General features: G+C 37.5%; 1 protein-coding gene across 2 annotated transcripts in view; it reads right to left on the bottom strand.

Annotated features, from left to right (window-relative positions):
• Window positions 1-14753, bottom strand: part of VAV3 (vav guanine nucleotide exchange factor 3) — a 154862-nt gene that overhangs the window by 49345 nt on the left and 90764 nt on the right. For both annotated transcript variants that reach the window (XM_027880454.1, XM_027880455.1), the window contains exons 16-19: window positions 14182-14283; window positions 12227-12327; window positions 3808-3830; window positions 1216-1261 (exon numbers count right to left, since the gene is read on the bottom strand). In XM_027880454.1, coding sequence (XP_027736255.1) covers window positions 1216-1261; window positions 3808-3830; window positions 12227-12327; window positions 14182-14283 — 272 coding nt within the window. The remainder of the gene's footprint in view (window positions 1-1215; window positions 1262-3807; window positions 3831-12226; window positions 12328-14181; window positions 14284-14753) is intronic.

Raw genomic sequence — 14753 nt, 5'->3', positions numbered from 1 at the left:
AGAACTCAGTCTTGTTAGTAAACACTTGGAAGAAGTCTTCTCATCCTCTTCTGTGTGATTTAATTCCTATTCTTGATGTTTTCCCATCTGACTGTATTAATTTTCAGAGTTACAGGGTGTTTATGTCACAACACACAAAACAATTTATAGAATCACGAAGCAGGTTTACTTTGCTAGAGGGAGCAAAGTGACGATACGTGTTCCAAAACATGTCAAAGGTACGTGAGTAAGAAAGGTGTGGTCTGCTTCACAGTTACAACACTGAGACTTTCAGAGCCAAAGCAGCTGCAATGCTAGTGGCACAACCAGCATTCCTACTTTTTGAAAAGTACTTAGCTCTGCCTGGCTGTAATGTGGTGTACAGAGTTGCCATCCTATTTAAGGTTTAACTCCAACTATTCTCATGTGTCCACATCTAGAAATACTTAATAATCCACAGCTTAGTTTTATTCCAAATAATCTGCATAACAAATCTCCAGTAATTAAACTATACAAGAAACATAAAGGACAGAAATGTAATTACGGTAAAAAAAAATGACACTAGAAATATCACACAGTTACACTGAAAACCATTGAGTATTTTACACAGACACATAATGGGTCTCCAGAGGAAATGTTCACCCACTGGAGTATATAGTCTATAAGCATGCATTTAATTTTCTTAAGGGCTGCTGCTGCCATGATTCCACAAAAGTATCTACTATAAACTAACAGGAAGAACAAAATCACCTTGAAATTCAACATAAAACTGCAATTGGTTTATGCATTTCAGAAAAGCAACTCACACAGTTAAGCCCTGCACACCATCACAGTCAAGAGCTGAGAATACCCACAACTTGGAGAAACAGAACCTAAGTTGCAAAAGCAACCATCTGCTTTTCATCTCTTAGTTATTTTTTTTAAACCTTCAGAGTACAGTAGGGTGGGTCATGTTAACTGAAAGCCCAGAGGCATTTTGTTGCTCAAATAGAACCAAAGCTCTTCTTAAAAAAAAAAAAAAAAAAAAAAGGGAAAAACAATTAGAGTTCAACCAGCTGACCTTATCTTTGAAATCTCAAACAGAGCAATCACTTTAGACCTCGATGACTTCAGCAATAAAGTTCTGAACACTGTGAACATCACAACAAGCGTTCATAATGCAACTTGAACAAGTGATTTAGAGGTTTCTCGCTCTTTTTATTTAATGTTTAAATATTAAAAAGTCATGACACAAACCTGGGTCCACGTGTCTAGAGCTTCTTCTAATTCCATTTGTTCGTTTCTGCAGAGCAAAAGTACGAATCAAGGATATGAATAAACATGTTTTCATGTAGGCACATTGCACTTCTTTCATTCCCACAATCTACTAGGCAAAGCTAGTTTTCTTAAGTTATTTCCCCAAACCACCAACACAATTATCTTTATCTTGTAGAAAGATCACACTTTGAAAAATATTCTTAGTAATGTACACAGTTTTCTCATATATCCCATTTTTTCTGACACTAGGCTCAAAAGATTCTCAGTCCATGGGTTTGTTCCTACATCGTTTTGTAGTAACATTAACAAATGTGGTTTTTAATAATTTTTGAACAGGATAAGGGAAAAACATGCAGTTTGGCGTTATCTGCCCCAGATAATGTCCACCAAAGCCAGTTGTGTTTTTTAATAAAGTAGAGATTTTGACTATTTCTACTTTATACTGAAGCTAGCTAGAATTCCCTATGGAATACTTAATTTTCTTATTTTTTGGGCAAGTACTTAAATGCATTTAGTAACGTGTCTCTCTCTTTTAAATTGAAAAAACCAGAGTTGTGTGAAATCAGAAACTCCCTGACAAGACTCAGGTTATTTCAATTTTTTTTTCCCCATTTTATACCCTAAGACACTTAATATGGATCCCTGGAAATTTCAATGTGAAATAACATATCTTGAACTACTGATCTGCTTTGGCAAGCTTGTTTTAACTGGTAACTTGCATGATGGCTCATGCATTTATTTATTTTTTAATCAAACCAAGCAGAGAAAAGCATGTTGCATAACAAAGGGAACAATTAGGTTGCTCTGATTTACTCGCAGTTGATATAAGCTGATGCAGGACACACACCAAGGCAAGCCAGAAAGCAGTAACCTGAGGCATAACCAAATTACCAAGCCCTGTAGCAAGCAAGCAAAATGCAAAGCTCGGTTTGAAAACAGTTTTCAAACTCTTGGGTCCTTGGACATATTCTCTCTGTATCACACATCTCTAATTAAAGAAAGGATGCAAGTTTTGTTTCATGTGTAGTGGAAAGAAGAAAAATTTAAAACTGCTGCCACAGTGGAGGCAATAGTACTCAAAATAAAATGCTCAATTATATCCTACATTGGTTTTTATAGGTAGAAGCTGTATTGCTGATATGGATTGATGCGGAGTGGTGAGTAGAAGGGAGGAAAAGGGGCAGGATTGGGCAAAGAAAGTCCAAAGGGAGATGAAGAAATGCTTAACTGAAATGCAAGCAATACAGTGACTCTATGAGAACCTAAGTCATATACACTACAGGATCAGATGGAAAACAGTTTTAAGGAAATTGTTCTTGAGTTATATGAAAAGTTGCTCAATACCCTTAAACATATTGCAGTACCAGCAGATTCTTTACATTACTGGTATGAAATATAAATCCATGGTTTCTAAAATGACAGTTCTCCATCCATGCTCAAGTTTCCTTCTGCACAGAGATAACTAAAGCAGGCATTTAAGAGTCTTGGCAAAAACAAAAGCAACCCTGATGTTTTAGATCAATTCTAATGTTCACCACAGTAGCTTTATAGAGCCTGGCAGCCTTGCCCACGAGGCCCAGTACGTGACCTGTTCACAGCTCCCCAGTCGTGCTTATCAGCTGCAGGACTGGGAAAGCATCAGGAAAATGGATCACGCTGTGACTCCCATATTTGAGAGTGCCCTTAGTGGATCCTTCCAGGCAGAGATTAAAAGGCTGGGCAGCACTTGGCCAGGGCACAGTGAGGGCACAGTGAGAGCAGGCAGGCAGCAGTGCCTGGGCAGAGGCAAGGCTGTGCCAGTACACTCCAATTCCCAGTCAGAGCTCCCCCAAACTCAATTCCCCTGTAGACCTCCAGATGCTAGAGCCCACCTGAAACCCTGAGCTCAGAAGCTCACTAGAGCATGCAGAGCTGCTCTGACTGCCCACCACCACCATCTGGGGTCACAGTGTGCCCTCCCATATGTCAGTGGAAAGAAACCAGGAGATGGCCAGTAAATAACCCAGGGTAGGCTTGCAGCCTTCTTGGCCAATGGCAAGGTACCTATGTGAATCACAGCACCTCTGTTTGGGTCCCATTTTAACATTCTCTCTAGATTACATAAAATCCATAACCATAGGATACCTCTGCATCTACAGTCTTTTCGGATGAAGAGGCAAACACTTCCCTGCCAATCTTTCATCACCCTCTCTGTCTGGTGAGGCAGAAAAAAAAAAGAATACTTTTAACTCTACTGCCAGATTTTGTCTAGGAACAGTAAGGATCTAACCGTCAGTTGTGAAGCAATGTATGTTTTCTTACCTGTAGCTTATAAAAAAAAATCTCCGCCCCTTCCAGTGCTTTCAGCACTAAGTCATATCTCTGCAAGTTTAACTCACATTTTAAACAGAAGACATTGATTCTTAATCATGAATACCTTGTTGCTTAGACAACTCTTACAGCACTCGAAATAAATCTGTTGCTAAACCCAGAAGAAAAACATATCTTTTCCAACAGCACGTGCACAAAGTAATAAAGAACTCTTATATCCAACAAGACAAACACCGCATGCAAAGGAAAAAAAATCCTTACCTCATGTTTCACGTTTCCGTGTTCTGAAACATAAGTAAAAATTGGCATTATTGGCAACTGCAAACTGTACACCTTTTCTACAGCAATCTCAGCCTGCACTGCGTGGCATTAAAGCAAACAGAAAATGCTGCTGCCTTCCCTTTGCTACCTGATACCTGCAGCGCCCCAGTGCCCGGGGCCGCGCCAGGTCCTGTTGTGCAAACCCCAGCACGCTCATTGGCGCTGCCGGCCCTGGGCAGGCTCTGGCTGCAGGGCACGCTCCAGCAGCACGGCAGGATCAGACACTGCACCTTGGAAACTTTCTGAACATTTCAGAAACACTTGGTAAACACTGACTCGTTGGGAATTCAAAGCTACAGCTCTTCGTTGAAAGTCGATTTCACACCTTTTCTTGGTCTCTGTATTTTCAGAGTATGGCAACGTGTATCAGGAGATATACACATATATATATATATACACCTTTAGCTTCCAAGTGTTCTGTATTTCATTAAGTTCAATTCAGCATTGCACTAGCGTATCATAGACTGAAGTCATTATTTGCTTTTTTAACTACAAATTTTACGGTACTATTTCAAAATTATGAAACAAATAAAACCCTTTAGGAGATCAGAAAGACTGCATGAAGACTAACAATTCAGCACACACACACCACCACACATACAAAAGACACAAATGGGGATATCTCTTTTACGTGTCTTTGAATGTCTGATCTGATAACAGGTATTTGGGTGTACTCTGGATTTTGGTTCGGTGTGTTAGCAAAGTGCACACAGCTGTATTTACCTGTGTGCACTCTCTAGCACTACACACGCTGCTGAGGCAAAGCCCAAACTGCACATGCCTGGTCTTTATGTAACTTCATCACATTTGAAAACTTCTACTGTAATGTCTTCTAAACAGGAAGGCACATTCATAGTAAAACAAATAATAACTGCAAGTACATTTTGTTCTGCTAAGAAAAGGTTACATTAAACAGTAAAGTGTGGGAAAACAAAATCTCTGGCTTTCTAGCACTTTATGCAAAGATGATAAGGCATGCCCAGACCAAGCACGCCAGCTGGGGACGCTGGGCCGGGCAGGCAGAGCTCTTCTCACGTACACCTTCACTCACCACTTCCCCTCTCACAGTACGCCAAAGACACCTCATCTTGTCATCCACAGAAAACACTTTTATGATTATAACCTTTCCAAAGGTATTAATTTGCATTTTTATAGTGAGCAAAGAGAAGAAAGATAATCCCGCCCAAAGGAGGCGATGCTGGTAGTCTACTGAGATTTTCTTAGGAGTCTGAGGGAATTAGTTGCCAAAGTGCTGCTGAAATGCAATACAATTTTGGTATTTCACAATTTGATATGCCTTTCAGAATTTTTGCCAAAATATGAATAAAACCACCTTTTTTTGAATGTTTGATCTCAGCATTACGAATTACTTCAAATGAAGAGAAGTTAAATAGGTAAGGACTTGCAAAGGAGGCCAAAACTTCAAATCCAGACTCAGGGAGTTTATTTTCTTTTTGCCTTTTTTTCCTTTAAGAAAAAAAAAGGTCTATGTTTATTTTAGTAGATCTATTATCAAAAAGTTAAAATGGAAATGTCATTCTATCCTCCAGTGGGAATGAATTAATCTGATTTTTAAAGGTCGCTGTTGAATATTATTTGTATCTCCAGGAAATATCGCAAACCCAGTTAGATGAATGAGTTGCATCTGATCAAAGCATCCGATCAGAACATCCCACACTTCTCATAATAAAAAATTAGGAAACTCTGTGATAACCATTAAATAACTGAATAACTGGATTCAAGAATTCACTATATAGGAAGGTAATAAATACTCCTGATAGGTCACGTAAAATAAGTTTCATTAAAAGGGAGGTGGGAGACTTCGATTAAAAAGAGAACCAACACTGTTGGACCAAAACACCATTTATGGCTTCACTATTAACACTTAATTGAAAAAATATCCAGTATCTCTATTTCCACATAAAAGTCCATTCAAAAATAAGACTTACTCTTGTCTTATTTCATTACAGTTTTAATACTCTCACATTTCAGAATATTCTGTATTGAATTCTGTATTGAATTGTTTCCTCACAAAACACCTTTTTTCCTCAAACACTACACAAGTACAAAAGCAAGAAACCCCTTATTTCTATTTTTAGAAAAAAAATGTAATGTCTGTGCATATCCACCAGCAGATATTTTACACATGACAACTTGAATTCAAGTTCCTGCTCATCACCAATATGCCAATTACATTATTGAGTGAGCCCTCAGTTCTGACAGCCAGCTACTTCAGTGTCATAGCTCTGCACAGTTTTGGGGGTTTTTTTGTTTATTCACTGAGGTCATGTTACCACTGGGTCACATTTTGATAATTATATTTTACTACAGAAGCAAGAAGAGCAGCAGTTGGTCTCAGTAAGTAAGGGAGGGTAGATCAGAAAATGGGAACAAAATGCTCCTCTGGGATGCAACAGTGCTGCTGATTTACATGTTAACTACATGGAGAGTAAACAAAAAGGATATGTAATAAACTACTCACCTCTCCATTTTAAAAGAAAGCTCAAAATATTTAAAACGCAGAAACTACAACGTAAGTCACTTATAAGGAGCGGTGGGATTACCTTTTTCTTTTCAGTCATTTAGCCAGTCATTGCATAATCAGAACAAAATTAGAAATGTGACCCAGACATATTACAGTGTAGGACCCTGAAAAATATCAAGCCCCCTAAGTGGTTTTTGTTCAGGTTGAGCAAGAATCATTAGTTAAACAGTACAGTTCAACCTTTGCTGCAGTTTCTAAAGAAGTGGTATAACTCCAATGAACGTTCTATGATTTGAGCACTTACTTGTCAATTCACTTGACATGGAAGGCTTGGAGGAGAGCCAGCAACTTTGCAACTATTGATCAAGTCAGCAAAAATGTAAACAGTGAAAGCTGGTTTCTTTTTAGCTGTCAAGACCACACGGTTTTCATGAATAATCTCTAATGTGCTGTAGCAAGCAATTATTGCATAAACAGCATGGACTATATTATTGGGCATATACATTACCACATGAAAGCAACTATAAACTTAACCCATTCATATGGCAACATGTTCTTTCAAGTTAATCACACAGTGGAATAAACTTCTTTTCCACCTAGTTTTTTTTTTCCACCATTTTTCAAATGGAATTATCTGAACAAGAGAGAAATCATACATAAGTTCACTAAAATTTACTACAAAAATTACTTGTTCATGTTTTTCTAATCCATTTATGACCTGATAAGACATGTCTCTAACACTCCCTGGGAAAAGTGATACAAAAAAGAAAATTTTGTGGGTTTGGCACTATATTTAAAATATTCAAAACATTTTCAGATTCTAGAACTGTTATAGGAGGTTTCCCTAATTGAAATATTCAATAGTCTGTAGAACAAGCCAACAGTTGCCTGAGAATACTTAATTCAATATAATTGGATGGACTTGGAAAAATTCCAGTCTGAAAATAGAAATTAATTCTCCTGGTTTAGACTAGGAAACAGACTGGAGTTCTGCACTATGTTCTGTGCAGAGTGACTCTGTTATCAGTCCTGAAGCCTCTGAGGGAACCTGTACAATAGAAGTGGGATACAGCTTCTCCTTTTGTCTACTAAAGATGTGTCTTACTTGTGCTTACTTACTAAAGGCCCCACTCTTAACCATTCCCAAATATTAACCCTTCCAACTAGTGGAAAAGCATCACCAGTTAAGTGATATTGTCCTGTGCCATGAAATAAGAGACAGGAATGCAGCTGAGAAGCCAGAAGAGGCAGCAAGAGAAAGGAGACCTCCTCATCAGCCACCAGAGAAAAGAACACCACATGTGTCCTTATAAATGGCATGTCAGAGAAATATGTGTGTCCATTTTAAAATCCTCGTGTTTAAGGATTTCATAATGTCTTGTGTTTAAAACTGTGCAATCAGACTCAAAGGAGTTCATCAGAACGTTAGATGAAAAAAAGGGGGGACATGGAGGATTTCAACTCACAGAAAGATGAAGTCATAGAGAGAAAAGTAAAATACATGAAAATGGAGAGGACTACTTGAGTACGTACAGGACAATATTTAAGGGGGGGGAGGGGAACCCACTTTAAATCAATAATGACAGAAACAAACACAGAAGACTTCAACTAGCACTGCTGATTTACAGCAACAAGGGTAGGAACAGCAACTAAGAAAATCCAAGAGCTAAATGCAGACATTTTGTTCTATTTATTAATTCAATTAATTAACTCTGCACTTTTATCTTTTATCACTACAATTTCTACAGTCTGCTGAACTGGTCTTCTTTGAAGCAAAACATCTGAAGAACAGGAATACGTTTGTGTATAAGGCATAGCATGAGAACACAGCAATTTATCTTCAGATTTCGTCTATGTTTCTCTCGTAAGTGTATCATCTACATCTGACACTTAATTTTGTCATTCAAAAGGTTTTATCTGTCTTTGGATGTCTCTCTTTTGAATTTTCACAAACTGAGTCTCGGAATGAAATATAAAAAGATTTAATCCACTCAGGGAGGTTCTAAGCATCATTTCAGAAAGGGTAGCAAAAAACATCTGCTTGGTGGTCTATAATGAAAACAATCTCAAACTGTACAAAACCAGAAAATGCTGAGAAAAACTCAAATGCCTTTGAGAAACCTAATGGTATATTCCCATTGCAGTGTTTTGAACTCTGATCACCTCTTTTCAAATAGACCTCTAGAAATAGAAGAGGGCTACAAAATGGGAATGGAAATTATTTGAAGCACAGAAAAAATTCCACTTATGAAAAGATAGCGAAAAAAAAAAACTATTGAGTTCAGAGAGTATACTATTAAGAGGTCATGAGACGTTATAAAATAATTTATCATAGAGAAGCAGTCAGTCAAGACTTCTATTGACTCTTCTCACAAAAACCCGAGGTCACATGCTGCATAGAGAACTCACTGTTCTAACATTTCTAAAATTGAGTTACATACTTCTAAACAGGAAAGATGTATGCAAAAGCATTAACAAGATGCAAAAACTCTTTAAACACCAAAAAAGATAGAAAATGTAACAGAATCAAGCAAGGAACATCATTCCCAGGCATTGTCTACCACACAGAGGATTTGCACTTTGCTGTGAAGCATCTGGAATGGCATTGGCTGAATGACGGAACACCAGATTCAACAGCAAACACATATATCTACACATACACATATATTTCATGTTTGTGGTCATAACTAGTAACACCTGACTGGGAAATAATGATCTCCAGTTTCCCAAAGGGAGGGTTGTGTTTCATGTCTATTAAACCCCGTGAAAGAGGCTGAAATAGTCCCTTAGAAACAAACAAACAAAAAGAAAAAAAAAAATCCAAATACAGCAATACAATAAGTGTTCCAGGCATTTTGCTGCAAGCCTTCCAGCTGTGCTCCATAGTTTCTTATCTAATAGCACTCTCAGGTCACCTTTGCTAATTTCTCAGAGAAGCAGCAAATGACAGTGCTAAAGAAAAGTACATTTATCATAAATAAATTTCTCTGAATATTTCAAAAGAAAAACACTCAGAATTAAAACCATGTTAAAATTTTTTGCATGTAGAGCCTCCTTTTTCCACAAAGTACAGTGAAAATACTGAATTTTACATGATGTCTGTATGTCTGCATTACTTTAGTAACATTTCATAACTTAGCAGGCATAGCAGGTAACTTAGGGGAGACCTCATTTCTCAGCATGGCTGGAAAACAATTCCTTCTCAAGTTGCACTAACCAATATTTCAGAGAGTCGGAATTGTCCCTTTCCTTTCTTGGCCACGTAGGGAAGCAGGAAATGGTAAAGCTCCTCCTAAAACGTTGCCTTACTCAGTGCATATTGTGAATGGGCAGCATTTCTCAATCAACACTTCTTTCTTTCAAAAGGCAAATAAAGAGTAAAAGTAGAAAACAGTATGGAAAAATCTGAGGATTTTCCTTCCTACTCACTGGCCAAAGTCCCTCTATCAGGTGGAGGGATGACACATTTTCAGCCAAGTAAGCAAAGCCCTTTGTCCTCTCCATCCTCACTGATTGATAAAGCAAGAGGGAAGTTATGGCAAGAGCTGCAATTTAGAGTTCATTTTTGCAGCTACGATCTCAGAGCAGGCTGTAAGGAAAGCCTCCTGTCCTTCTGCCCATGAGCAGGTAGAAGATACACAACTCTCCTGTCTTGTACTAGAGTTACAGGAATCTGGGAGACTTTGAATAGAAGAAAAAATAGACTGAGAAGAGAAAGTGAAGTTCGAAGAGAGGACTGAGAGCAGAACACCTGGATGTAAGCAAAACACGTAACACAAAACAGTATCTTAAACCAGTTGCTTCCAACTGCAGAGCACTACCAATTTACAAATAGCAGGAAGATGGTTTAAATTAAAATCCAAAATAACATTCTGCTCCTTTAAATTTTTTAAATTATAATTTATTCCACTTACAAAGAAGCAGAAATGTGATTTTGTTGTTGTTGTTTTGTTCTATCAAGTACACAGCATTGCTTAAGTATACAGGAATATTGCAAGATATCAGACCTTTTATTACCTAGACCTGATAGATGTTGCACCATATGTGTCCACAGATATTTACAGTGGAATAGAAAGACAAGCTCCTGCCCCCTGGGGTGCCAGCTATCCAATTAAAATAAAAACCACACAAGTGATTAAAAAGGAAGGTGCAAGGCAAAGGAAAAATGTAGAATTAGGAGTGATTTATACCACAGAAGACAGTTCTCAGGTGAAGAACAATATGTGTTTGTTTTTCCACTCTATTAATTTAAATGTAATTGCTTTAAAAGATTTAATTTTTAAATAGTTTTATATATTTATTGCCTTCAGAGTATCTGTACGAAGTTCTGTGAAAAACCTATGTTCCAATAACCATCTCAATCACAAATACTGTCATTTCTGTAAGGATTTTCAGATTTACAAAAGATTATTTTTAAAGAGTCCAAACTTGAAGGATAGTAAAGAAGATCTCCAATACAGAAATGCAGCTGAGAAAAAAAGAAGTTCACCAACTGCAGCAAAGTCAATACCTGCCCTCCTGTTGATTTCATGAAAGAATGACGCAGGTAAATAGCACCGTGAGCAAAAAACCAAGTAAAAGTCAGGAAGTAATGCAAACAGGGACAAAGACAGAAACAGGCTTATACAATGTTGAAAGGAACAACAAGCCACAGTCAAAATCTTGAAGAAGCACCTCTAGTAAAGAGCAGTGGATGAAGTCATCGTGTAATCCAGGCAGTGGGAAAAAGATTATCTCTGCAACAGCATTTTGCAAAGACTGTAGATACTAATAACAAAAAAAAAAAATAACCCAATAGAAGGGGTTGCAGCAGCTTATGTGAAGTGAGACATGAGAAGCTTCACAATTATGAAATAATTGTGGAATGCAAGGTGCATGTTTTAGGAGAAGTGAGGACAAATAACTAAAAACTTCCCCAGCATATACAAAACTGAATTCTCTTTAAAACACAATCAAAAAAAAGCAATTCAAAATAATCTCTGGATAGAAGAAAGAATAGTTAAGAGCCTGGACAGAGGGAAGAATCAAAAATAGCACTACAATTACATGACTAGATGTCTATAGTGTAACAAACTCACTGCCACCAAACGCAGAGGTCCAGGGAAGGGAAGGAGTGGTCAATGATGAGGGCTAACATTTAGCATTAGCAGGAGGAGATCCAGAAGATGTCAGAAAGATCTACAGGTACAATACTGAACAGAAAGGGAAGATGTCAAATTTTTTGAGTCATTTGACAGGTCAAATGATAACTGAAGTCAAAAGAACCCTGAAGGTCCAAAGAGTAGAATAACAGGGGAAGTGCGAAGTGACAGTGGTCAGGGAAGAAACTCACAGAGCATGGGAATCGATTAAAAGAAGAAAAAAAAAAAAAAAGTAGTCCTTAGATGTGGGAAGTAGAGAGCCATCAATCACATTTTTTGTGAATATTGTGAGTGGACAGAAACCATGGAAACTGAAGAGATGAAAGAAGAAGCTGAGGCAACACATACAGCTTCAGGAGCTGAGAGGAAAATATGAAAATTGACATAGACATAAAGGGAGAACCACAAGGATGATAGATGATGTCCTGTACAGTAGGTGTTACATATGAGCAGACTACAATTGAAACGAGAGCAATTCCTTGTTGTATACAACACTGACAAAGAAATTGGGTTTGACCTGTAACAGTTCTCCCCTGCTTTTGAACATTTTAATTTAGTAGCAATAAAAATCCCTATGAATCGTAGATGCAATTCTAATTGTGCTTATAAATGGAAGTTTCACAAGCATGCATGTTACAATAAACACGAATTAGAAGTAAATTAAACCTTAATTATATCTAGCAAGTTTTATGTCCTAATTAAAAATGGTATTCTAACAATAAAAATGACTTACCACCTAAATTAGCCCTGCCACAATTGTCTAGTCTTCCTAAACATTCTTTGTGTGCTCCAGCTCCACACTTAGAACATAAATAGCCTTGATAAAATGTTCCCCTGTAAAATAAAATAAAGTAGTGATACATTAGAGGTGACAAATTCCACACACAAAGGACATAAGAGACATGGCAGAAGGTATTAGAAGTCATTTGCTCTTCTGCATAATGATAGTCCTTAAAGGCTTGAGAAAAAGTGACAACTGACAAACAAGCAGCTCATCTGCTTTTTGTCACTACTAAAAAGTTACAAGCAGATAGTTCTTTGGGACTACTAGTAGTATTACAATCTCCATTTCAATTTAACCCAAAGGAACCTTGGAACAGTACACTTAAAATTGTATCATTATGCATCTATCCTACTGTAGATCTACACTTTGTTTCATCTCAACAGGGATTTGCCTCGGCACCACGGCAAATGAGATCCATTTCAAGAGAGTTGTGAGTTTGAATATATATTTAAGCATTAAAGAGTTTATAGGCTACATTGCAAACATTCTTGACTTTAAATTTGTTCATTTTTTTAAAAATAGATATTGTGGTACCCTTCAGTTAATGTTCAGAGTTGCCAATTCCTGTAAATATCTAGGTACCACAAGGCAGCACTTGGGGATTCCCAAGCTATCTTCGAGTACTGTGCATGGAGAACAACACAGCATCACGTGGGCTGTGTCCTGAATGCAAGAGAGTTGTTTCTCAGCAACAGCAGTTAGTGCAGTCACAGACACAATAACTCAACTGTACTGCTTCAAATTCAGAAATTAGCCCTCCTGTCTTTAAGTTTAGAATGCCTGCACCATTTCTGATAGCCACTTAGACCTCATTGTTCAGAGAAAAAAAAAAAAATCTTTGAAAATCCAGGTCAGTCCAACTGCTCAGAAAAAAGGCTGCTAAAGCAAAAAAATCTATGACAGGGAGGAACATACCTGGTTATTTTATTCCATGCCTGTGCTTAACAAAAGCACTACCCATACTCAAATGCCCTTACTAAAATGCTGTGGCTGTATTTTTTGCAATGTCAACAATATGTAACATGGAATCATAGAAAGGTTTGGGTTCGAAGGGACCTTAAAGATTATCTAGTTCCAACTCCTGCCTTGGGGCAAGGACACTTTCCACTAGACTGGGATCCTCAAAGCCCCATCCAACCTGGCCTTGAACACTTCCAGGGATGGGGTATCCACAACTTGTCTGGGCAACCAGTTACGAGCACTTGAACTGGCTAAAGTTTCAAAAAATTTTGCATCTGCAACTTAACACTATGAAATTTGGGGTCAATATATTCCTTTACACCACTGGACATGTCATCTTTACACACACACAAAAAAAAAAAAAATTAGCTCCTAAAAGGTACATCAAAAAATGAATGAGAAACTACAAATATAAAAGCATTTATAAAAGTTTTTATATTTGCATAAAAGGAAAAAGGCAGAATACATGGAGTTTCTTAGCTTGTTGGCCTCATAAATCCATGTTTGTGAATGCATCAGTTGTCTGCTACCATTTCTTACCTAGCTTTGCAACATCTATCTTCGATTTGTCTACGTATCTGGTTCAGAAATGCCTGTTAATGCCTCACAGTTATTTTCTGTCCCACAAAGCAACCCCCCATAGCAAAGACGTACGAGCAACATCATCATTTGATTTTCTGACAGACTGTTCTATCTGTCCTTGTGTCTGGGGGTCTACAGCAATGGACTCTGGAACAGCCATTGCAGTCAAAGCTGTACAAAATGGTTGCCATTTACTCTTCCATACGAATCATGATAAAGCCATCCTCTGACAAATGAGGAGCATCTGCATGTTTTTAGCTTTTAACAGCACTCCTGCGAATATTTGGAAATTTGAGCACAAAAACTTGCTTATACAACAAGAAACACTAGGTATGACTTCATGAAAACCTTTACAATCTTACCTTAGAAGCATCTGGCAGACTTTGCAAGATGTCACACGACTGAAGGTGTGCATTTTGAACTCGTGAAAGCTTGTGTCCGCATAGTCCGGTCGTATATTTGACCTAAAAAAAAAAAAAAATTTGCATTAAACAAATGAAATCTAGAACACAATGCAACATTCATAGCAGGAAATCTGAATCCACAAACAAGTGGTTTAGTTTATACTTTAATGTTTTTCAGTAAGAAGAACCAGAAGTATGAAGTTTACCATACACCTTGAAATGAAATCTGAATTATAACATTATGCAGACCTAGTTCTTAAATACACCCTGTAACTACCTTAGCTGTCACAATAAATAGAAACACTAAACACCAAAACAAAGTTCAGCTGTTTTTTATTTGTGTTTGATTAACTAGGATCATTTTAAGGACCTAAAGAATGCTAACCTTTTCCTTCTCAAAAATATTTTGTTACATGAATGTACAAGGACAAGCAGCTCACACTCTGAGAACCATCATACTTGCAACATTAGCAGGAAATTTAGGACAGTTAGGTCATAACTATGCAGTAATATACTGGATAACACGAGTG

The sequence above is a fragment of the Empidonax traillii genome, unplaced genomic scaffold (assembly GCF_003031625.1).
Source record: "Empidonax traillii isolate 1590-97213 ecotype Southwest subspecies unplaced genomic scaffold, ASM303162v1 scaffold69:size3087049, whole genome shotgun sequence".
Classification (NCBI taxonomy): domain Eukaryota; kingdom Metazoa; phylum Chordata; class Aves; order Passeriformes; family Tyrannidae; genus Empidonax; species Empidonax traillii.
The sequence above is the reverse complement of the archived record's forward strand: the minus strand, read 5'-3'. Positions and strand labels throughout refer to the sequence as shown.